This window comes from Neoarius graeffei, chromosome 21, assembly GCF_027579695.1.
Source record: "Neoarius graeffei isolate fNeoGra1 chromosome 21, fNeoGra1.pri, whole genome shotgun sequence".
Lineage (NCBI taxonomy): Eukaryota > Metazoa > Chordata > Actinopteri > Siluriformes > Ariidae > Neoarius > Neoarius graeffei.
Genome location: NC_083589.1, coordinates 54,181,124 through 54,207,176, shown reverse-complemented (window position 1 = coordinate 54,207,176; position 26,053 = coordinate 54,181,124). Strand labels below are relative to the sequence as shown.

Genomic DNA, 26,053 nt, shown 5'->3' with positions numbered 1-26,053 from the left:
GATCTTTTAAGCGGTAGTCTCACGACCCGGATAGTAAACAATAAACATGGAGGACATGGAGTCGTTAGTGTTGCTGGTCTTGGTGCTGTGGCTTGTTGTCACCGACAACGCCAACAGATTCTGGCAAGAGCGTATAGATGAGGCGAGGCGCATAAGGCTTCAGAAATTCTCGTAATTCGTAATTCTTCTTCTTCCGGGTTTACGGTGTTTACAGATCCCAGCGTGCTCGCGGGGCGTGTGTGGGCATGTGAGGACACTCCTCCTCACCAATCAGTGCACAGGGGAGTGTCTCCTCACGCCCCTAGCCCCACTCGGCTCGGTTTGGCTCGCTTCAGCCCTACTCCAAAACCGTGCGAGTTTTGGGTGCTGAGTAGGGCTGAAGCGAGCTGAGTTGTGCTGCTCTGAGGTAGTCGAAACGCGAGCCGTGTCGGGCTGAAGTGAGCTGAAAAAGGGTAGTGGAAAAGGGCCAATAGATTGTTTACAGAATCTATGCCGGAAGCGCTTCATTCACTAGAAACATTACGAACATGGAGCAGCGGCAAGCCTTTGACACAGCGGTAGATGCTGTATTGAAAGCATTCAACGGGAAGTTCTCATTGAAAACGGAGCAAAGAGCAGCCCTGGAGGTATTTATCTTCTTCCTGTTACTCAAGCAGTTTCCGTCGCATCACATACGTCAGAGGAAAGAGTGATGTGATTGGTTTAAGCTTCGTCACAGCCTTTTCTGGCTTCGACCAGTAGCAAACTGAGGCATTTCAGGGAGGCGGGTCAACCACGCCTTTGGGAAACGGTTGGGCTTAATATCTTTGCCAGAGCAAATGCTCGCAGAGCTTTGAAGTCGCGTTAGCCAGACTAGGTCGCCACAGCGGATCTTTCATCTCCGGTGCTCCCTGTCTACCACACCTTCGACTTTCATGTCCTCTCTCACCACATCCATGTATCTCCTCTTTGGCCTTCCTCGTTTTCATTTGCCTGGCAGCTCCATCCTCAACATTCTCCTTCCAACATGCTCTGCATCTCTTCTCAGGATGTGCCCATACCATCTCAGTCTCATCTCTCTTAGCTTAATTCCCAAGCTCTCCACATGTGCTGTCCCTCTAGCCTAGATCACAACCGGCCGTATGTGCTCCTACGGCCGGTCTACGTGCAAAAAACACAAGAAACGCATGGAGAGCGTGTGTGTGACGTACTGATTTTCGAGCCGTAGACTGGCCGCAGACCGGCCACAGAGGTTCTCTGTCATGTCAAACAAACTCTACGGGCGCTTACGTTTTTTTTCAGGTTGCAAGACAAACTTACGGCCAACGTGTGTCTTTCTCCACGAACAAAAAAAAACGCAGCAATTTGGGAAACGCCAAAAATCGCACAGCCAAAAAATCGTACGTCCGGTTGTGACCTAGGCTTCTGATATGCTTGTTCCTTATCCTGTCCAACCTCCCATCACAAACCTTAACATCCTCAATTCTGCCACCTCCAACTTTGCCTCCTGTTTCTTTGTTAAGGTCTCCAATCCATACATCACAGCTGGTCTCACTACTGTCTTATCCAACTTACCTTTCACTTTTGCTGGGACTTTTCTATCACAAATGATCCATCCATCCATTATCTGTAACCACTTATCCTGTGCTACAGGGTCGCAGGCAAGCTGGAACCTATCCCAGCTGACTATGGGCGAGAGGCGGGGTACACCCTGGACAAGTCGCAGGTCGTAACAGGGCCGACACATTCACACTCACGTTCACACCTACGGTCAATTTAGACCCACCAATTAGCCTAACCTGCATGTCTTTGGACTGTCGGGGAAACCGGAGCACTCGGAGGAAACCCACGCAGACACGGGGAGAACATGCAAACTCCACACAGAAAGGCCCTCGCCAGCCACTGGTCTCGAACCCAGGACCTTCTTGCTGTGAGGCGACAGTGCTAACCACTACACCACCCACCATGCCATCCATGTAGAAACATTATGTCTAATTCATAACACTGATGTCATGAAAATGTGATTTAAAACAAGTTTTCAGTCATAATGCCTTAAAGATACCTACCTACCAGAGGGAAACTATCAGGGCCTTCTAGGCCTTCAGAAAAGCCCAACCGTATCAACGTTTCAAATGTTATACTTAATTTCTTTCATAATTTTATTACAATTATTCTCTTTTAATTCTAACTTGGCCTCATTTTCTATCAAATTTACTTCAGGATTACTGTCCTGAAAACATTAAAATCGAGTTATCTAACGAAATTTTTTTTGTTTGTTGTCTCGCTGAGAAGAGTTTAGAGCTGCTCACTCATTGGTTAGGACTTCATTGCCGGGACAGAAGGCCATGGCAGTGTACAGTGGTGCTTGAAAGTTGGTGAACCCTTTAGAATTTTCTATATTTCTGCATAAATATGACCTAAAACATCATCAGGTTTTCACACAAGTCTTAAAAGTAGATAAAGAGAACCCAGTTAAAGGTCCCATGGCATGAAATTTTCACTTTCTGAGGTTTTTTAACGTTAAAATGAGTTACTCTGACCTTCTTAAGTCACCCCAGTGGCTAGAAATTTCATAATGTGTAAACCAAACTATAACATTTGAGAATGGCGCGTCAAAACGAGTCTACCTAAGACGGTGTATGTTTGTCGGAAGCATTTTCCTGAGGAATGTTTCCACAACTTGGGACAGTACAGGGCAGGTTTTGCACATCAACTGTCACTGAAGCCTGGGTCCGTACCAAGCATCCCTGCCGCATCAGCCACAAACACCGAACAAGTAAGTGTATAACTGGTCGTTTTGCCGTGTTTTAAAATCGGTGCGTTAGCCTAGCAATGGCTACATTAGCTGTGCAGCTAACCGCTTCCTGCAGTTAGCCAGGTAATCTGCGCTACAAAACTAAAGAGCATGCAGCATGCTCTGTTAAACTGAGTTTAGTCTGGAAATTGACTGTAACTTATGAGCTTATGTTTGACTATTGCTCCACAATGCATGTCTTCTGTTGGATAAGTGATATGTTGCTGTAGTTGCTGCTTCTATCCTCTTAGGTTATGGAGTGCATGTTCAAGCCTAGGGTATTATACGTTCGTAAACTACCACTCCGAACACTCTCACTCTCTGTTCTCTGTGTTACGTTGAGTTTACGAAAGGAGTCCGAGGGAGAACGGGGTTTTGTCTTAGTAGCGTGGCTACAGGCGCTGATAGCAGCGAGTATGTGTGTGCGCAGCTTGGTCAAGCCCCTCCCCCTCCCCCCATGGCCCGCCCCCACCCTCTACCCTTCCCCACCTCCTGCTTCTCATTAGCAAAATGACGCACTGGGAAAAGCGCTGAAATGGGGCTTTCTCCCAGGAGGCTATATTTACGTGCCGAGGGTTCATTTCAAGAAAGGCTGCGGATATAACATCCGGAAGCCTCCATGAGCCCGTTTAAAGCATCAACAAACCACCATGCCATGGGACCTTTAAACAAATGAGACAAAAGTATTATACTTGGTCATTTATTTATTGAGGAAAATGATCCAGTATTACATATCTGTGAGTAGCAAAAGTATGTGAACCTCTAGGATGAGGAGTTAATTTGAAGGTGAAATTAGAGTCAGGTGTTTTCAATCAATGGGATGACAATCAGGTGTGAGTGGGCACCCTGTTTTATTTAAAGAACAGGGATCTATCAAAGTCTGATCTTCATAACACATTTGTGGAAGTGTATCATGGCATGAACAAAGGAGATTTCTAAGGCCCTCAGAAAAAGCGTTGTTGATGCTCATCAGGCTGGAAAAGGTGAAAAAACTATCTCTCAAGAATTTGGACTCCACCAATCCACAGTCAGACAGATTGTGTACAAATGGAGGAAGTTCAAGACCATTGTTACCCTCCCCAGGAGTGGTTGACCAACAAAGATCACTCCAAGAGCAAGGCGTGTAATAGTCGGTGAGGTCACAAAGGACCCCAGGGTAACTTCTAAGCAACTGAAGGCCTCTCTCACATTGGCTAATGTTAATGTTCATGAGTCCACCTCATGGAGAACACTGAACAACAATGGTGTGCATGGCAGGAGAAAGCCACTGCTCTCCAAAAAGAACATTGCTGCTTGTCTGCAGTTTGCTAAAGATCATATGGACAAACCAGAAGGCTATTGGAAAAATGTTTTGTGGACTGATGAGACCAAAATAGAGCTTTTTGGTTTAAATGAGGAGCATTATGTTTGGAGAAAGGAAAATACTGCATTCCAGCATAAGAACCTTATCCCATCTGTGAAACATGGTGGTGGTAGTATCATGATTTGGGCCTGTTTTGCTGCATCTGGGCCAGGACGGCTTGCCATCATTGATGGAACAATGAATTTTGAATTATACCAGCGAATTCTAAAGGAAAATGTCAGGACATCTGTCCATGAGCTGAATCTCAAGAGAAGGTGGGTCATGCAGCAAGACAACAACCCCAAGCACACAAGTCGTTCTACCAAAGAATGGTTAAAGAAGAATAAATTTAATGTTTTGGAATGGCCAAGTCAAAGTCCTGACCTTAATCCAATTGAAACGTTGTGGAAGGACCTGAAGCGAGCAGTTCATGTGAGGAAACCCACCAACATCCCAGAGTTGAAGCTGTTCTGTACGGACGAATGGGCTAAAATTCCTCCAAGCTGGTGTGCAGGACTGATCAACAGTTACTGGAAACATTTAGTTGCATAAGGGGGTCACGCCAGATACTGAAAGCAAAGGTTCGCATACTTTTGCCACTCACAGATATGTAATATTGGATCATTTTCCTCAATAAATAAATGATCAAGTATAATATTTTTGCCTCATTTGTTTAACTGGGTTCTCTTTATCTACTTTTAGGACTTGTGTGAAAATCTGATGTTGATTTAGGTCATATTTATGCAGAAATATAGAAAATTCTAAAGGGTTCACAAATTTTCAAGCACCACTGTATGTTTATGTAGGAAGTGACAGATGAATTAACCAATCAGATTGTGATTTATAGTGGGCAGGGCAAAAAATATATATCGCCCAATGCTAGCTTAACCGTGAGTCAGCACTGTCAGTGTAGCAGTGAAGTCACCTTCCAGCCAGTGTAGCGTTCACTGGTAGTCTTAGCAAATGCTAATAAAGTGAGCAAGCCAGTGCTATCGAGAGAAAGAAGCACAGGCTAACGACCGAGAAACTAAGCTTTCTGTCTCCAGACTCTTCTTCAACGCACTCTTGACCCAGTATTTTTCACTCAGACTTAAGTATTCCTTTCCCTCTGTAATTTACTGAGTTACTTTTAAAATCAACATCGACAACTACACATAACAGAGCTACCTGGCAGCCCGCTGCTAATCCATTGCAAAATCCTTTGCCCTGTTGCTTTTTTGGTGTGTCTGGCTATGTTTTGGCTGAGCTGAAGTCCCAGCTCCAATAGTAATAGTTCACCACTGCTACCTCCCTACCTACCTACCCACCTACCTACCGCAGTGACCTCAGTCGAACATTCATAACCAGACTTATCCACAATTCTCAATCATCCAATGCACTTGATAGATCCTCTTTGTCCAGATTTGCGTCATCAACTATTTGGTCAATAAAAGTGCGTGCTGGATGCCCATGACTGCACTTGCCATGGGTAGGTTCCCACAAGATAACTTTATATACAACTTCATTTTTATTTCTCCAGCAGTGTCCTGAGAAATGCAATCATTGTTGTTGATATTTTCTGCAGATTTCCATACAGGTCCTTGTTTGCCATATGTTGCTGCCAGGTCATATTTTGAGCAGCTCGGAGCATCTTAGTGTAGGTTCCATCCATCTTCTTAGTCAGCCAAACCAAGCCAAGCCAAGAAGCTACAGCACCTGGGGAGCAGTTGGGAGTTAGGTGCCTTGCTCAAGGGCACTTCAGCCCAACCTCTGGCCATGGCTGGTCCATGTTAACCTAATCACATCTTTGAACTGTGGGGGAAACCGGAGCACCCGGAGGAAACCCACGCAGACATGGGGAGAACATGTAAACTTTACACAGAAAGGCCCCCGTCGGCCATTGGGCTCGAACCCAGAACCTTCTTGCTGTGAGGCGACAGTGCTAACCACTACACCACCGTGCAGCCCATATGTTTTGTACTTTAATATGTATTTTTTTTAACCTTGCTGGAAATGGTGAACAGAGGCCTGGGGTAAGGGGCAGATGCACATGGTCAGCAGCGATGCTCGAATGGGCTGGGGATTTCAGACAGTGCTTGATTAGTGCTGAGGAGCCAGATGTGTGCTGGGAAACTCTTTCCCAACCCAACAGCACCACCATCTCTGATGAAGGCAGATTGGCTTCATGGATTTGTGCTGTTGATGCTGTGTTCAGACCCTTCCAGTTACATGTTGCTGCAGAAACTGGAATTCAAAAGAGCAGGCAAACGTTTTTCCAGTCTTGGACTGTGGTTTCAGTGGGCTTTTGCCCACGGTGACCTTGGATTCTTGAGTTCAGCAGATAGGAGTGGAGCTGTTGTAGCTTGCCTGCCTCTGAGTTCAGTGTGTTGTGCATTTTGAGATGCTTTTCTGCCTGCAGAGCTGCTGTTTGCTGGGAGTTTTTGTTTTTCAAGTTGCTCTGGGTCTCCTTCAGAGACTGCTGTGCATGGGGTTCCCAGGAGAGTCTGGCACTGACAGCTGTGCCGAGATCGGAGTCATGTGGTTGGCTGATTGTGTGGCTGTATGGATGGATGGGTGGAGAGGTGTTCCTGGAGGAGTGGCCGCTGCATGTTTATAATATTTTTTAATATAATATTTTCAAAATGTATTTATTTTCTTTTCCTCTCTTATCCTTTGATTTCCTAATAGGTTTTTAAGAATTTTTTTAATCAGCATTATGAAATTGCGATGTTATAAACGAAATAAAGCACTTCACGGTGTGCTCTTATTGAAAAACAATCACTTGTATTTGCTACATTATAGATTTTTAAATTATTGAAGTACTGTTAGAATCAAAATCATGTTTGTTTGTACTTATTGCACCACTGTACTGGTTGTACTGTATTTTTCTGTATCCCGCTCTTTCCTCACTGTTTTTTTTCTGCATTACTTACTGGTCTTTTACAATCAGCTGTCGGGGATCAACAGAAAAGCTGGAGCAACTTTCATCATATCTTCCTTGAAGCACTAGACTCAACTACGTCTCGATGGAAAGGACATAATATTCTCACCCATGTCACGTCAAACTTATTTATAAAGCCTCTATTAGCTTTAGTTTAAGACTATCAAGAGTTGCATTAAATGAAAACTTCAAACAAAACACTTGCAAATGAAATCGTGCCAAATTGATTTTTGTAATGTTATAAATAATATAATATGACAGTTTACTACTGCTAAATATATAGGTATAATGGCTGCAAAGTGAGCCGAATAAGCAGGACGAATAAGGGCAGATAAGTGTATTTTACTTTACTCCAGATTCCATTTATGTCAATTTGCATGTTAAGATAACATATCTCCATATTTTCCATTGAGGCCCGACGTTCCTGTTTAGCAGTGTGAACTCACAGCTATGAAATGAAGTTGTGGCTTCCAAGTGGTCCAACAGAAAATAATTTATGCTATTATTGGGCTCCCACAAGTTTTAATCTTGTAGATGCCACTGCCTTTATAGCCAGGAGTCCAATGTCTTCAAGTCTTGTTGCAAATATCGTAATTATGAAGTACGCATACTTGAACATCACCACATTGTCATGATTACATTGTGGAACTTATATTTTTCTATAATGAGCCCTGAATTACTGTGTCAAGAACAAAAAGTCATGGAGGCCAAGAATATCAATGTCATATGTAAACCAGATGGAAAGACCTACTGTAAGTAGAAAGTAGTAACTTTGCATCTTTGCATATCACGGGTAAATTCAGGAGCAAGATCAATATAATTCTCCTATTTTAGATTAAACTTTGGTCAAATATCTGTCACATTTTGCATTTTGTGCATTTTTTTTACCTTGCGCAATACCAGAAAAATCCAGTTGAAATCAAGCCATTTGAGGCGAATTGGTCCGCCTCTGAAAAAACTTGGCATTTGGATTTCCCGGCAAACATTGATTTTCGTGACATCACGTGCGGGACGCCTCCTTCTGAATCCTACGTCAGCACTGGTTTGTTTATGAGAAAACGACCTGGTGGTTTTCTGCACATTTCTTCAACGTTATCACATAATTATTAAAATGGTTAACAGATGTATCGTAGGAGGGTGTAGCAACACCAATCTTGATGGGATTAGTACTCATCGTTTCCCAAAAGACCGGACAATGAGAGAGAAATGGGAGCGCTTGGTCTACACAGGCTGTGCACTGAAACCGTGCAAAGCTCGCGCAGCCTGCTGGCGCTTCCGCAGGTGACGTCACGAATCCGGCTCCAGACTCCCTTGGGATTTTTCCAGACGCGTTTTTTTTTTTTTTCTGCTGTAGACAGATGGCCTTGTGCAAAATTACCCTTCTGGATGAGCGTGTAAAGGGACATACTTTCATATAAAAAAACATGAAATTGGTCCAAAATATGCACTTTAACGGTTCCATTTTCTTTTCGTCAGCTTAAATATTTTGTCGTTGATGATATGAAAAAAATTTTTTTTCACTTGTCCATTTTTTCCCTATTCAAACCACTTGAACACATACCATGTCGTTCATGTTGACTTGAAGGTAAAAAAAAAAAAAAAATTGGCCACGCTCTCTGTGAGCCCATGTATATAGAAGAGGACAGATAGCTCTTTCTTGTGTGTTACACAGCTCTGTGATGAAGCATGAGCAGTGGATTGAAAATATTATACTGTAAAACAACCTATAAATATGACTTTGCAGGCCAAATAAATGTGTCATAAGTCATTCCCACGCCAGAACCTGGTCTTCCTAGGCAGTCTCCTGTCCCAGTACTAAGCAGGCCATTGAGGTGGTGCTGATCTCCGTTTCCATAGCCCTCGGCCTCTCGCCTATACAGCTAGGGTTACAGTGGGGGGCTAGTCCTCTGGTAACCATGAGAGTTTGACTCCCACTCACATCTGTATTGCAGCGTGCCTTGCCAGACGGCAGTAAGTACCATTTTTATGATGGTCTTTGGTATGACCCGACTGCGAGTAGAACTCACGATCTCCCAATCAAGAGGTGGACACGCTAACCACTAGGCCAGCTTGCAGTAAATAAATGTGTGCTATGGATTAATTTCAATTTGCACATCACAACATTTAATTTCTCAGCTGATTTTCTTGAAAATTGATTTTCTTCGAAGATGATGATATCTTAAGGTCCGGGTTCGAGCCCCGTGGCTGGCGAGGGCCTTTCTGTGCGGAGTTTGCATGTTCTCCCCGTGTCCGCGTGGGTTTCCTCCGGGTGCTCCGGTTTCCCCCACAGTCCAAAGACATGCAGATTAGGTTAACTGGTGACTCTAAATTGACTGTAGGTGTGAATGTGAGTGTGAATGGTTGTCTGTGTCTATGTGTCAGCCCTGTGATGACCTGGCGACTTGTCCAGGGTGTACCCCGCCTTTCGCCCATAGTCAGCTGGGATAGGCTCCAGCTTGCCTGCGACCCTGTAGAAGGATAAAGCGGCTAGAGATAATGAGATGAGATGACGTTCAACACACACACACGTACTATCTCTGAAAAAAAAAAACATGATGTTCATTAACGTTAAGTAGTAAACTCAACAAAAATAAAAACTTTACACTCGTTTCAAAGTCAATAATTTGAACATTTTGGAAAACAGGTTTGAAATAACGATTGTATTCAATTATCGTGTCATTAAAGATGCTATAGCATACAGATCATGTTTGTCATGGAATCGGTTCCACCGGAAATGCGACAACAATGTCCATGATCAAAAACTCTGAGTCACAACTTAATGCAGAGCAGAGCGCAGGCGATTTCGAATGGTTTGGGCAGTCACTCGACCTCCAAACAATTAATTCCCAGTGGATGTGGCAGTGACAAACCGATTACGCAAATGACGTAAGACAATCTGTCGGTCTTCTGCGTGTGACATCACACGTGGCCGACCAGGACGGGGGCGGTCGGCTGTGGTGCCAGTTTGATGGAGATGTGTCTGGAGATTATGGATGGTCTGTTGACTGCATCCCATAACCCTCGCAACGTCAGTGACGGATGTTCCCGTATTCAGCATGCCAATGGCACGTTCACGCTGAATGTTTGACAGTCGTGGCATTGCAAATTAACGAATAATTAACCATAAAACCTTGTTTTTCTGAGATGACATTCTACTCTGCTACCGTGAGATCAATTGCACGTGTATCAATAGGTCACGTCACTTGTGTCACGTGGAAACGTGATTTTAGCGTGCAGTGCTCTTGCACGTGCTATGTAGGCCCGACCAGTAGAATGAATGTGTGACGTAATGCCCTTGACAATGCATTTAACCATAATCACAACAAGAACTCTTTCAAGAAAAGTTTCTAAACACTATTTGAAAAATAATGAGTGTCAAGTTTTTATTTTTGCTGAGTATATTTATGCACTGTTAGCCATTCTAGCTATCAGTTTTGGTTAATACGTGAAAAAATATAACACAACACTTATCAGAACTTTTCTGGAATAGAGCCAATGATCTACAAATTTTGTTTTCCAGGTTGTGACCTGAGTTGTGACACAGTTAACTCTTTTCTCATCAGACTTTCTAGTTAATTTTAACAGGACTATAGAAGCAGAAAACAGTACTCGAATGTTTTGCCAAGATGATCAGAATGCAACATGTCTCGTGTCCATCACTGTCCAATTTAGATGATTCCTCATGGAAGATCTGCTCACAGTGCACAAAAAGAACAATGTAAATCTGTACGGAAGCTATTTTCAATGTTGGTTTTGGCAGATATGCAGAACGATGGATTCTATTTCAGATAACACAGAGGAAGACTGATAAAGGGAAAGAGATAAGCTCGTACAGTCTGCATAAAAACATAATCACACGTGCACAGGAGATATGATATGGGTTATGTAGTGTCCTTGCATATACGTATACAGTTAGATCCATAAATATTTGGACAGCGACAACATTTTTCGAATTTTGGTTCTGTACATGACCACAATGAATTTTGAACAAAACAATTCAGATGCAGTTGAAGTTCAGACTTTCAGCTTTAATTCAGTGGGTTGAACAAAATGACTGCATAAAAATGTGAGGAACTAAAGCATTTTTTAAACACAATCCCTTCATTTCAGGGGCTCAAAAGTAATTGGACAAATTAAATAATTATAAATAAAATGTTCATTTCTAATACTTGGTTGAAAACCCTTTGTTGGCAATGACTGCCTGAAGTCTTGAACTCATGGACATCACCAGACGCTGTGTTTCCTCCTTTTTAATGCTCTGCCAGGCCTTTACTGCAGCAGTTTTCAGTTGCTGTTTGTTTGTGGGCCTTTCTGTCTGAAGTTTAGTCTTTAACAAGTGAAATGCATGCTCAATTGGGTTGAGATCAGGTGACTGACTTGGCCATTCAAGAATATTCCACTTCTTTGCTTTAATAAACTCCTGGGTTGCTTTGGCTTTATGTTTTGGGTCATTGTCCATCTGTATTATGAAACGCCGACCAATCAGTTTGGCTGGATTTGAGCACACAGTATGTCTCTGAATACCTCAGAATTCATCCGGCTGCTTCTGTCCTGTGTCACATCATCAATAAACACTAGTGACCCAGTGCCACTGGCAGCCAGTCTTCTCTTTATGGTAGATTTGGATATTGATACGCCTACCTCCTGGAGAGTGTTGTTCACTTGGTTGGCTGTTGTGAAGGGGTTTCTCTTCACCATGGAAATTATTCTGCGATCATCCACCAGTGTTGTCTTCTGTGAGTGCCCAGGTCTTTTTGCATTGATGAGTTCACCAGTGCTTTCTTTCCTTCTTTCTCAGGATGTACCAAACTGTAGATTTTGCCACTCCTAATATTGTAGCAATTTCTCGGATGGGTTTTTCTGTTTTTGCAGCTTAAGGATGGCTTGTTTCACCTGCATGGAGAGCTCCTTTGACCGCATGTTTTCTTCACAGCAAAATCTTCCAAATGCAAGCACCACACCTCAAATCAACTCCAGGCCTTTTATCTGCTTAATTGAGAATGACATAACGAAGGAATTTCCCGCACCTGCCCATGAAATAGCCTTTGAGTCAATTGTCCAATTACTTTTGGTCCCTTTAAAAACAGGGTGGCACATGTTAAGGAGCTGAAACTCCTAAACCCTTCATCCAATTTTAATGTGGATACCCTCAAATGAAAGCTGAAAGTCTGGACTTTATGTCCATGTCCATTATATAACTATAAATTGAATAGGTTTCAGTAAACAGGTAAAAAAACCAAAATTTGTGTCAGTGTCCAAATATATATGGACCTAACTGTACATACACACACACATATTCTATTCACATTCACTGGATATGAGCAATCACACGCTCTGAATGGCTACTCTATTATTAGGCTATCAACTCATATACTGTGAGTAGAGAAAAACAAAATGGCGGAGCATGTTGATCAACCAACCGACAATGAAATAAAAATTCTACTTGAAAACAAAACCCCCCAAAATACAAAAAAAGCAACAAAATCTGGAATGAAAGTATTTGATGGAAAGAACATATCTTTTTTTTCAAGAATTATTATTATCACATTTTTCACAAACTGCTACTATCATTTTGCTGGTTTGTTTACATTCTTCATCTTTAAGCATTAAAATTTGTTGCATTTTTTTTAGACTTGTTCAAAAGCTCAAAGAAGTTTGAAAATTACATCACTGAAATGTCCAAGGACGAATTAAATAAACGTCTAAAGCTTTTCTATACCTCGGCACGACAGCAAGACGACACTTTCTACAAAAAAACAACAACAGTAAAGTCAATTCATGCAGCCATCAATAGGTTTTTAAGAAGTCCGATTAAGCAGAAATGATTTTGTCGGACGTGTTGTGTAAAGTTTTTATTTATCGAATTTGCAAAAAATAAAAATAAAAATGCTCCGTTTCTCAAAACCCAGTGAACGTGGATAGAATAAAACAGTTTTTCCACTCAATCTTGTCATACATGGCTTATAACCAACTCATCGCTGTGTGCCTCGTCGGCTATCAGCTCATGTATGAGTCGATTTCATGGAATGTTGTATATACTGTACATATACAGAGTGTCCCAAAAGTTTTTTTTAAAAAAGTAAAACTATATCTCTCATCTCATTATCTCGAGCCGCTTTATCCTTCTACAGGGTCGCAGGCAGGCTGGAGCCTATCCCAGCTGACTACGGGCAAAAGGCGGGGTACACCCTGGACAAGTCGCCAGGTCATCACAGGGCTGACACATAGACAACCATTCACATTCACACCTACGGTCAATTTAGAGCCACCAGTTAACCTAACCTGCATGTCTTTGGACTGTGGGGGAAACCGGAGCACCCGGAGGAAACCCACGCGGACACGGGGAGAACATGCAAACTCCACACACAAAGGCCCTCGCCGGCCCCAGGGCTCGAACCCAGAACCTTCTTGCTGTGAGGCGACAGCGCTAACCACTACACCACCGTGCCGCCCCAGTAAAACTATATATACACAAGTAATAAAGGAACATTGTATTTAATATGTTCAGCACTTATATTTCAATAAATTATTCATCAAATGTATGAAAGCATGTACGATGTTAAATATTTTAATAACATCAGTGATGTTTGAATGAATGTATGTTTGTACACATTTTTATTAAATGAATCAGACACTTGTTACAGAACAATTTTTCATTTTTAACTTTTGATTCAGGTTTTATTTTAGATTAACTGTAAAATAGTGATGCATTTTCCTTTTTTCTTCTTTCCATAAGGGATGTAAATCTTTCTACTCAGTTGTATTTCACATGGAAGATGTCAAGCTTAGTCCTCTGAATGGAAATTTTATGTCAGGAATAAAACACTTGGGGGCATGCTGTTATTGGGGAAAATAAATCAACAACAGGATGGTGTGATAAAAAGAAGCTAATTAGAGAAAAAAAAACAGCTCGAATATATCCATGAATATACATCTTTATTAAATAATAACCAAAGAATCTGTGTATTATTAGGCTTCAATCATCCAAAGTGTCCAGTATACAAGTCAATGTGAATGAGCTGCTGCTATAGAAACAGTAAAGTATTAAAATAAACTTTGCAGCTGTCAGAGCTGCTGTTATAGGAAATTAATCAACACTTTCTGGTCAGTCAGAATGAAGCATTTAACAGTGCTGTGTGTCAAATGATAATAGACTGTGTGGTGTCGCCCTCTTGTGGCTGTATTTTACTGTTACACAGATGTGTTCAGTGCAGAACACATCTGTGTAACCTACCAGCTGTTCTGTCTTCTCTAAACCTGGGGACTAACTAACAGGAAATCACTAAACAGTGCTGGACTGCAGCCCTGAAGAACCGGAAATGATGACTGATCCCCAGGAGGGCAGCTCTGTAATGATTAAAGTGTGTCCACAAACTAAACTTTTAAAAGTGACATGATTAAATACATAGAAAACTCAAAAATAAGTTGCAGGATCCATCCACTCATCCATCCATTATCTATATTCTGCTTATCCATCAGGTGAAGCTGGATCCAATCCCAGCTGACTTTGGGCGATATTCACACCTACAGTTAATTTAGAATCGCCTCAAATGCATACCATTGTGAAATATTATTTTCATTCTTCATATTCCAGCCAAAGATGTGAGAGGCCTAATAAATGTGATAATAAAAGAACAGCTTCACAATTCAACTCTGAAATGTTTTGTTGGAATCATCTTTCAAGATTAGGGGTATACAAATTTTTGTGCTCACAATTTTCCATCCATCCATCCATCCATTATCTGCAGCCGCTTATCCTGTTCTACAAGGTTGCAGGCAAGCTGAAGCCTATCTCAACTAGCTATGAGTGAGAGGCGGGGTACACCCTGGACAAGTTGGCAGATCATTGCAGGGCTGACACACAGAGACAAACAAGCATTCACACGCTCACATTCACACCTACGGTCAATTTAGAGCCACCACTTAGCCTAACCTGCATGTCTTTGGACTGTGGACGAAACCAGAGCACCCAGAGGAAACCCACGCGGACATGAGGAGAACATGCAAACTCCACACAGAAAGGCCCTCGCCAGCAGCTGGGCTCAAACCCAGAACCTTCTTGCTGTGAGGCGACAGTGCTAACCACTACACCACCGTGCCGCCCTGCTCACAAGTTTATATATTTTATATGCCTTTATGCAGTTGTAAATGTTTCCTTGGAACCTGTTTCGAGGTTCATTAAGATATAATAATAATAATAATAATAATAATCATCATCATCATCATCATCCATAGTCTGAGTTTTGTTTAAAACGCTAAGATTAAAACTCAAATAAGAGAGACAGATTTAATAAACCAGACACTTCCTAAACCTGTTCACTATGGAGGGATTAATTCATTAATGAAGGAAGGAAGGAAGGAAGGAAGGAAGGAAGGAAGGAAGGGAAGAAAAAGGTAAAGGAAGAAAGGAATAGAAGAAAAAAGGAAAGATGAAAAGACGGAAGAAAAGAAAGACATGAGGAAGGAAGGAAGAGAAGAAAGGAAGGAAGAAAGATGAATGAATGAAGGAAGGACAGGAGGAAGGAAGGAACAGAAGGAAGGATGGAAGGAAGAAAGATGAACTGAATGAATGAATGAATGAATGAATGAATGGAAGACGAGAGGAAGGAGGGAACAGAAGAAAAAGGAAAGATGGAAGGAAAAAAGATGAAAAGAATGAATGAATGACAGGAGGAAGGAAGGAATAGAAGAAAGAAAGGATGGAAGGAAGAAAATGAATGAATGAATGAATGAATGACAGGAGGAAGATATGTAAGGATGGAAACACCAAAAATAAAAAAGAAGGAAAGAAGAAAGGAAAGATGAAATGAAGAAAGTTAAAAAGAAAGAAGGGTCAATGGAAGGAAAGAAGGCATGAAAAACAGGAGGAACGAAGGAAAGGTAGCAAGGAAAGGATGATATGGAAGGATGGAAAGAAGGAAAGGAAAGGAAGAAAGATGAAAAGCAGGCAGGAAAGAAGGAAGGATGAAAAGGAAGAATTGAAGGGCAGAAGAAAGAAAGAAGGGACGGCGTGAATGAAAGACAAAAAGAAGGAATGTTACGTTTTCTTTTTTCCCCTTAACGCATACAATAAATTATATACTTTATTTTTAAAAATTGATCGAAATAGTCCGACTTTTAATTTGAAATAAAAAACGCGTCGGAGCACAATCCGGAAGTGGCGTTGTAGAGGGCGTGTCCGCAGTGCGCGCGGCTATCATGGTTGTCTCAGTGTTGATTAGAGACAGCATTTAATACAACAATATTAACAAGAAAATACTAAACCCTATGGAGGCGACAAACACTGAGGGATTGATATCCTGTCAGGTAAAGCGTGTATGACGTCATGTCCGGTGTATTTAGACTCTTGGAGAGCTGTGAGTGTGAAACATGTTTGTGTTGTGTTCAGGTAGCGGTGAAGCTCAGATCGTGTTTCTTTTTAATAAATATTACATTTAATAACGGTGTCAGCTAGAGAACAAGTTTAACCTGTGATAGAAACTGACACAGACGCGGTCGTTGTTAAGTTTGTGAGGGGTTTACATCATAACGTAGCGGCCGCCATGTTACCGCCGACACGCACGTGCGCGGAAAAAAAAAAAGTTGCATTCAACAAGCGGGTTTCTGACTTCATCTCACTTATATATTCCGACAAATCCCGCCTCCTTGATTACAATTGGCTAACAACTCATACTTATAACTCGAACACCAATGAGACGCGGCGACTCAGAGGCGGCAGCATACGATTAGCAGATCATATTATAGGAGGCGGGACTTGTTGAGTGGGAAGAAATTGAATTATTAATTTATTATTTTTTATTGATATATAAACTCTGCAAAGTGCTGGAACAAAGTATAAAATATAATCTTCATAATAAATTAATATTTTTAAAGTTAATATAGTTTAATAATACTTTAATAACAATGACAACATGCATTGAGAGTCACCAGTCCATTTTGTTTTATTTTTATTTTTTAATTTCCAGTGTCAAGTGGATGATGAAGCAATTGACAAGCCATTACCTGAACGTGAGAAACCAGATGAATCACACGCACAGAGCTCCACAGCTCAAGGCCATGAAGTCGTACCTGATCCTGGTGTAACAGGGCTGATTACACAAATGGAGACGACTGGGACTGTGGAGAAAGACTCTGTGGGCCATGAGGTTGGTTCTGAGATGCGTACAGCAGAGATCACTCCAAACCTGAACGAGGTGATGGAGACATGCATGTCTGAACAGGACAGAGATCAGCACCCTGAATCTTCCATTAGGACTGTCGAGAAAGGCGACGTCGTCCCCGAATCGGGAACAGCAGAGATCAGCCTAAATCAGAACGAAGAGATGGAGACGAGTGTGTCTGAACAGAATGGAGATCAGTGCGCTGACACTGAGAAGAGGACTGGAGAGAAAGACACCGACACAGTGAAGCCTGTCTTTGGAGGAGGGGGAGGAGGGTCTCTGGCTCTGCTGAGCATTCAGTATAGAGATGAGAGCTCAGACGAGCTCTCGGAGAGGTAACATAACATATAACACACACAAGTTTACATATGGCCCTTTTCCACTACCCTTTTTCAGCTCACTTCAGCCCAACACGGCTCGCGTTTCGACTACCTCAGAGCGGCGCCACTGGGCTCGCTTCAGCCCTACTCAGCACCCAAAACTCGCACGGTTTTGGAGTGGGGCTGAAGTGAGCCAAACCGAGCCGAGTGGGGCTAGGGGCGTGAGGAGACACTCCCCTGTGCACTGATTGGTGAGGAGGAGTGTCCTCACATGCCCACACGCCCCGCGAGCACGCTGGGATCTGTAAACACCGTAAACCCAGAAGAAGAAGAATTACGAGAATTTCTGAAGCCTTATGCGCCTCGCCTCATCTATACGCTCTTGCCAGTATCTGTTGGCGTTGTCGGTGACAACAAGCCACAGCACCAAGACCAGCAACACTAACGACTCCATGTCCTCCATGTTTATTGTTTACTATCCGGGTCGTGAGACTACCGCTTAAAAGGTCACTGATGTCACTGTTTGCGCCGCCTAACGACATCACGTGACGTCCACCCACTTTCGCTAACTCCACCCAATGTGTCCACCCACTTCCAGCCAGCACAGTTCAGCGCGGTTGTAGTCGAAATGCAACTCCAACAGCCCCACTCAGCTCGACTCAGCCCAACTCAGCACGGCACGGCTCAGCCCAACTCAGCACGGCACGGCTCAGCCCAACTCAGCACGGCACGGCTCAGCCCAACTCAGCACGGCACGGCTCAGCCCAACTCAGCCGCGTTGGTAGTGGAAAAGCGGCAATACTTTTAGGAACAAATTAAGCAGACAAAGTCAGATCTTTATAAATCTCTCTTTCTTTTATCTATATAACTGACAATAATGGTGTTGGTTTTCCTTTAAGCTGGGAAGTGAAAACTTTTGCACCCCACTTCAGACATTATTTACATATCAAACATCATTATAAGGCTACAGTGTTCTATCAGTGTTGTGATGTGATATGGGATTTATGGTGGGTACACGACCAGCAACCCTCCTCTAGTTACAATTATACTTTTGTAAAAAAAAAAAGTGAAATAAAATAAATTAAATATGGCCCAGGAAATTTTGATACATTTCTTTTTCAATATTTATTTTTCATACACAGTGGTGCTTGAAAGTTTGTGAACCCTTTAGAATTTTCTATATTTCTGCATAAATATGACCTAAAACATCAGATTTTCACACAAGTCGTAAAAGTAGATAAAGAGAACCCAGTTAAACAAATGAGACAAAAATATTATACTTGGTCATTTATTTATTGAGGAAAATGATCCAATATTACATATCTGTGAGTGGCAAAAGTATGTGAACCTTTGCTTTCAGTATCTGGTGTGACCCCCTTGTGCAGCAATAACTGCAACTAAATGTTTGCGGTAACTGTTGATCAGTCCTGCACACCGGCTTGGAGGAATTTTAGCCCGTTCCTCCGTACAGAACAGCTTCAACTCTGGGATGTTGGTGGGTTTCCTCACATGAACTGCTCGCTTCAGGTCCTTCCACAACATTTCAATTGGATTAAAGTCAGGACTTTGACTTGGCCATTCCAAAACATTAACTTTATTCTTCTTTAACCATTCTTTGGTAGAACGACTTGTGTGCCTGGGGTGGTTTTCTTGCTGCATGACCCACCTTCTCTTGAGATTCAGTTCATGGACAGATGTCCTGACATTTTCCTTTAGAATTCGCTGATATAATTCAGAATTCATTGTTCCATCAATGATGGCAAGCCGTCCTGGCCCAGATGCAGCAAAACAGGCCCAAACCATGATACTACCACCACCATGTTTCACAGATGGGATAAGGTTCTTATGCTGGAATGCAGTGTTTTCCTTTCTCCAAATATAACGCTTCTCATTTAAACCAAAAAGTTCTATTTTGGTCTCATCCATCCACAAAACATTTTTCCAATAGCCTTCTGGCTTGTCCATGTGATCTTTAGCAAACTGCAGATGAGCAGCAATGTTCTTTTTGGAGAGCAGTGGCTTTCTCCTTGCAGCCCTGCCATGCACACCATTGTTGTTCAGTGTTCTCCATGAGGTGGACTCATGAACATTAACATTAGCCAATGTGAGAGAGGCCTTCAGTTGCTTAGAAGTTACCCTGGGGTCCTTTGTGACCTCGCCGACTATTACACGCCTTGCTCTTGGAGTGATCTTTGCTGGTCGACCACTTCTGGGGAGGGTAACAATGGTCTTAAATTTCCTCCATTTGTACACAATCTGTCTGACTGTGGATTGGTGGAGTCCAAACTCTTTAGAGATGGTTTTGTAACCTTTTCCAGCCTGATGAGCATCAACAACGCTTTTTCTGAGGGCCTTAGAAATCTCTTTTGTTCATGCCATGATACACTTCCACAAACGTGTTATGAAGATCAGACTTTGATAGATCCCTGTTCTTTAAATAAAACAGGGTGCCCACTCACATCTGATTGTCATCCCATTGATTGAAAACACCCGACTCTAATTTCACCTTCAAATTAACTGCTAATCCTAGAGGTTCACATACTTTTGCCACTCACAGATATGTAATATTGGATCATTTTCCTCAATAAATAAATGGCCAAGTATAATATTTTTGTCTCATTTGTTTAACTGGGTTCTCTTTATCTACTTTTAGGACTTGTGTGAAAATCTGATGATGTTTTAGGTCATATTTATGCAGAAATGTAGAAAATTCTAAAGGGTTCAAAAACTTTCAAGCATCACTGTATTACTAAATAATAGCATGTAAGTCTAAAATGGAACGCTTTCTTCTTTTATCAGTGACTCGGACTCATCTTCATCTACATCTTCTTCATCCTCTTCCTCATCGGACCCCGTTATTCCGGTGACAAATGAATTTGAGGAAGATGAAGATGTAGTTGCTCCTGGGAAAAAAACAGCACCAGTGAGAACTCAGGATGAGCTGCTTATTGAGGTGAGCGAGCCTGTGCAGTGTTCTCAGGATCAGTGCTGAATGTGCAGCAGCTCATGTAAAAACCATCCGGTTAGAATATAAAAAAAATCCTTTTTTACTAGAAATATAGCACTGTCTTCGCCGTTTGGAAGTCATTTTGGGCTGAATTGTGTGCAGGACCTTCCCGCAGTGGAAAATCTGACCATCAGCCTTCCGGAAGGTACCGACATGGAGCCAGTTGGAATCATCTCCAGCATCGTGGATCAACTCGGTATATTTACAAAGACCCAAATCCATGAATCACAACTTAGAGATGAAATTGATCCGACAGTTGCCATGGTTACAGTGTGACCTGGCTCATTAGCTCTGTGAGTGATCACGGGGAACATTACGAACAACTTTTATTCGTTTGCATGTTTGTTTTTTGCATTTTCTAGTTATTATTGAGTCTAAAAAGGACACTCCACCCCTGAACGACGACAGCGTGTTATTCAACAAGGACAGGGTGTCGATCGGCAGGGTGCGTGTTCTCCACTCGTAAATTTCATATGCTTTTAGGAATTTTTTCTTTTTTCTGAATGACATGACCAGCTGTGAGATGATAAAAATAAAAAATACGCACAACAGTCTTTTGATCTGTTTTTTTTCCCCCTAGGTGTTTGAAGTCTTTGGTCCGGTGTGCCAGCCCTATTACATCCTGAGATTCAACGCTCAGGAGGACATCGAACAGAAGGATCTCAAAATAAAGCAGCCGGTTTACTTTGCCCCCAAAATCAAAGACTTCACTGAGTACATCTTTGTGGAAAAGATCAAGCAGTGAGTAACTCGTTTTATAGATTGTTGCTGTTTATGAATTTTAGACTTGGACGGTTGGGGTTTTCTTTTTTCTTTTTAGTTTTTCCATTTGTTTGATCTTCTGATTTATTTATTTATTTTTCTTTCTTTCTTTTTTATGACTACAGAATTAAAGGATCTGATGCTTCTTGGAAAAACGACCAGGAGCCACCGCCAGAGGTAAGTGTGAATCTCTGGTACGTTCATTAGTCCCTACGGAAGTGTTTACCAATGGTACAGTGATTGGCTGTGGAAGGACAATGTCAAGGTCTTCGACATCCAAACACACCTGATTAATGCTGCATTCCATTTACCTCGGAAGTTGAGGCTGGGAATTACGCCACGCCCGAGTTCACCGCGTTCTAGTACAAGAAGTCTGAAAACTAATACCAGCAATTAGCAATACCAGTTTAGCCAGGTTAACCATTGGTACTAGTAATACCAGTCAACAACGATGTATTACATGATATTTTGTGCATACAAACATGATAGCAACATGTCTAACTTCTCTCTGTGGACAGTACTGTGCATACAACTGATTTAATGAGACACAAATAAAAAAGAAGTGTAATAATTAAGTTATTCACCAAAGGCGAAGTGAATATTGGTGAACCAAGACGAGGTTGAAGTTATTATTCACCTAGCCTGAAGCGGACAATTGTTTAAGTATAAATACACAGGTGATCATTTTTGAAAAATTGTATTAAAAAAATTAATTTCAGATTTCAAAAGTGGCATGCAAGTGTAATAAAGGCGTGGCCAGACTTGTCACTTATCTACGCCGAGTCACATAAAGTACTTTGTTTTGAAATAGATCGAATAAATCCCAATTACACCTTATCTTTGAATAGTTTGAGACCAAACTTCGTAGCATCTTTGTTGCTTTTAGGAGCAGCGTTTTCTTTCATCATTTGTAATTCTTCCTTAGCTTTTTCTCTTGGTCACGAATTTCTCGAGCAATCAGCGTGCACGATTTCCAATAATCATTTCCGTATTTATATTAAACAGTATTATTATAGCTTTCTCCTACTGTTGATGTATGGAGCAGCCATCTTGGGTTTTGAAGATGGGGTTGGTGAGTTACTCCTACTTTCCGATTCAGTAATCTGACTTCAGGGGGCATTCAGAAAGACTCGGAAATCCCGACTTCCCAGTACAAATGGAATGCACCATAACTATGGGAGCAGGTGGGATTGGTCAGAGTTTGTTTGGGGGCTGGTGGGATTGGGATTTAAAAAAAAAACAAGCAAAAAAAAAAAACAGTTCTGCACCTTTAGTTGGAACTGGAAGTTGATAAAAGTTGAAACTCGAGATACATCAGGATCATATTTTTTATTTATTTTATTAAAAAAAAAATTTCAGACTAAGTATGAGTACTTGCATTTAACAGTTATTCCACGAAATCGAATCGTACATGAGCTGATAGCCGACGAGGCGCGTCGCACTCAGTCAGCTATAAGCCATGTACGACAAGATTGAGTGGAATAACTCTTTCGTTCTATCGATGTCTACTGAATTTTGAGAAACGGAGCATTTTTGTATTTTTTTTTCAAATTCGAGAAATAAAAACTTTATACAAAACGTCCAATAAAATAATTTCCGCTTAGAATGTAAACAAACCTGCAAAATGACGGTAGCAATTTGTGAAAAATGCTATAATAATAATTCTTGAAAAATAAAAAAAGAGACGTTCTTACCATCAGATACTTTCATTCCATATTTTGTTGCCTTATTTTTTTAAAAATTTTTTGGGGTTTTGTTTTTGAGTAAAGTTATTTTTCTTTTGTCCTCAATTGGTTCAGCAAAACGCTCCGCCATTTTGTTTTTCTCTACTCACGGTATATGAGCTGATATCATAGTAGTAGAGTAGCCAATCAGAGCACGTGATTGCTCATATCCAGTGAATGTGGATAGAATAAATATGTTATTTACCAGCTGGGAGGTCCGTATCGTGAAATACCATTACTGAGGTCTTGAAAGTCCTGACTGAGGCCCTCTGGGCCGAGGTCAGTATTCAAGGCTGAGGTCACGGTATTTCACCATACAGACCGACCTGAAGCTGGTAAATAATATATTGATTTTTTTCTTCACCAAATTTTAACAGAAAACGAGAGCGCCATTTTGAATCCTCATTCATGGCTGTAGTGCAAATGGCTTCCTCCTCGGTATACAAGTGCACTTCCATGGCAGGAAAAAAACTACATTTTGCCGCCTATGTCGTCCCCTATTTATACAGGTTTTTAGCGGCGCTCCCAGCGGAGCACCATACCTAAAAAAAAAAAAAAAGGTAAACCCATCGAGTCGATTTTTTGTGGCGTGTATGCGTACATGTACCACCAGTCATACACACCACCTCGTGGCCAGTCTTAGGAATTACCAGTCATACACACCGCCTAGTGGCCAGTGTATGCAAAAAAAAAAGGAAAATTAGAAATTTTATTTTTTGACCATAATGTCCCAAATGAGAGACCAGTTTCTGAGACGGACCCATATATACACACACACTACCGTTCAAAAGTTTGGGGTCACTTTGAAATGTCCTTATTTTTGAAAGAAAAGCACTGTTCTTTTCAATGAAGATCACTTTAAACTAATCAGAAATGCACTCTATACATTGCTAATGTGGTAAATGACTATTCTAGCTGCAAATGTCTGGTTTTTGGTGCAATATCTCCATAGGTGTATAGAGGCCCATTTCCAGCAACTCTCACTCCAGTGTTCTAATGGTACAATGTGTTTGCTCATTGCCTCAGAAGGCTAATGGATGATTAGAAAACCCTTGTACAATCATGTTAGCACAGCTGAAAACAGTTGAGCTCTTTAGAGAAGCTATAAAACTGACCTTCCTTTGAGCAGATTGAGTTTCTGGAGCATCACATTTGTGGGGTCGATTAAATGCTCAAAATGGCCAGAAAACTGTCTCGACTATATTTTCTATTCATTTTACAACTTATGGTGGTAAATAAAAGTGTGACTTTTCATGGAAAACACAAAATTGTCTGGGTGACCCCAAACTTTTGAACGGTAGTGTAGTTCACGTAAATTAGCTCTTAATCTTATACCTCAAGCAAATATAAATAACTAGGTCTGGACAGCCAAGAATTAATTAGAACTACAATGCTAATTGTTGAGTTTCCATGTCTGGTTCTTTGAGAAGATGATGGTGTGTGTTTGTGTGTGTGTAGGCCCTGGATTTCAGTGATGATGAGCAGGAGAGGATGGCCAAGCAGAAGCTGAAGTCCCAGAGGAGACCACAGCAGCAGAAACAAGAAGAGTCAGACTCAGGTGCTGATTTTCACTGCTCATAACTATCTTCTAGTTTCTGGAAAATTCTCTCACACACTATTTTCTCTCAGCAGATAGTGAATCCTTTGCTGGTAGACCTCCACCTCCCCCAAGGAGAAAACCCCGGCAGAACAGGAACTCACCACGCGGCCGGCCTGCGCATCACGAGCATCATGGTGGCTTCCACGCTAACTATCACGCCAATCCTCACTTTCAACAGGACTTCATGCACCACCCTCCTGACCCATACCGACCTCCCTTCCGAGGTCATGGGTACTCTCCATACCCCCAGGCCCCACCTCCTCACATGAGCATGGACCCCTGGCACCCCTGCCCTTACCCAGGACCCATGTTCTTCCCTCCACCCCCTCCACCACCACCACCGCCATCAAACTAACAGAACAGAAAACTCAGAGCTGGACTGTCTGAGAGCTGATGTGGAAATAAAGAGGTTTTGACTGAAACTTCATTAAAGTATTGTGGTGGATGTGCGTATTGAGAAATGATAAAGTTGAAATTTTTTTTTTTTGTAATTCTTCTGGGCGTGTTCCAGTGCACACAGTCTTCAGAAATAGCGGTACCAGTCTGTACTTTTCCTTGTCGCTGTAGTTCTGACAGAATGTCATGACGTTATTGGCAACGAACAGAGAATTTGTTGTAAATGAATACAGGATAGGAGGCATGCTGTCATTTTTCCTCACAGGACATTTTGTTCAGATGAGAGCTGTGTACTGGGACTGGGAACCCCTAGGATGAAAAAATATATATATTAAAAATAAGGAGAGGACATACTCACGTTGGCCTTAAATCTGAATACAGATACAGACTTTTAGCGCACTAAACAGATGACATGTTTTTGGATCTTTATGTATCTTCCACCTGGAAATAAGAATATAGTGTCACTCACTCACTATCCGGTTTAACGTCACGTAAACACCACTGGTGTGTTGGACGCTGCATGGCAAGTCCGTAATTCCTTCTTCCAGAAGTCCCTGTCTAAAGTGTCTTTGGGTGTAAGGCACCACTTCTTGAGGTCCTGGTTGACCAGTTCACACCAGGTCTTGCAGGGGCGGCCCTTTTTGCTTGATATATCCACCTGCTGGGACATGACCCTTCCAATACAAGAGGTGCTCCGACGGACGTGGTCAAACCACTGTAGGCACTTGTATCGAAGGTCAGCATCAAGCTCCACTAGGCCAAGTCTCTGACAAAGACAGCTAGAGCTGTAGCTTTAAAAATAATTTAAGATACACTACCGTTCAAAAGTTTGGGGTCACTTTGAAATGTCCTTATTTTTGAAAGAAAAGCACTGTTCTTTTCAATGAAGATCACTTTAAACTAATCAGAAATCCACTCTATACATTGCTAATGTGGTAAATGACTATTCTAGCTGCAAATGTCTGGTTTTTGGTGCAATATCTCCATAGGTGTATAGAGGCCCATTTCCAGCAACTCTCACTCCAGTGTTCTAATGGTACAATGTGTTT

The 26,053-nt window shown here is 41.8% G+C and overlaps 1 protein-coding gene across 1 annotated transcript; it reads left to right on the top strand.

Annotated features, from left to right (window-relative positions):
- Positions 1-16,201: 16,201 nt before the first annotated feature.
- Positions 16,202-26,053, top strand: naf1 (nuclear assembly factor 1 homolog (S. cerevisiae)). The gene is made up of 9 exons (XM_060903339.1): positions 16,202-16,341; positions 17,001-17,530; positions 20,315-20,468; positions 20,625-20,718; positions 20,885-20,967; positions 21,103-21,263; positions 21,410-21,461; positions 24,467-24,566; positions 24,641-26,053. The coding sequence occupies exons 1-9, from the start codon at positions 16,303-16,305 to the stop codon at positions 24,961-24,963; spliced, it is 1,536 nt and encodes a 511-aa protein (XP_060759322.1). The 5' UTR covers positions 16,202-16,302; the 3' UTR covers positions 24,964-26,053.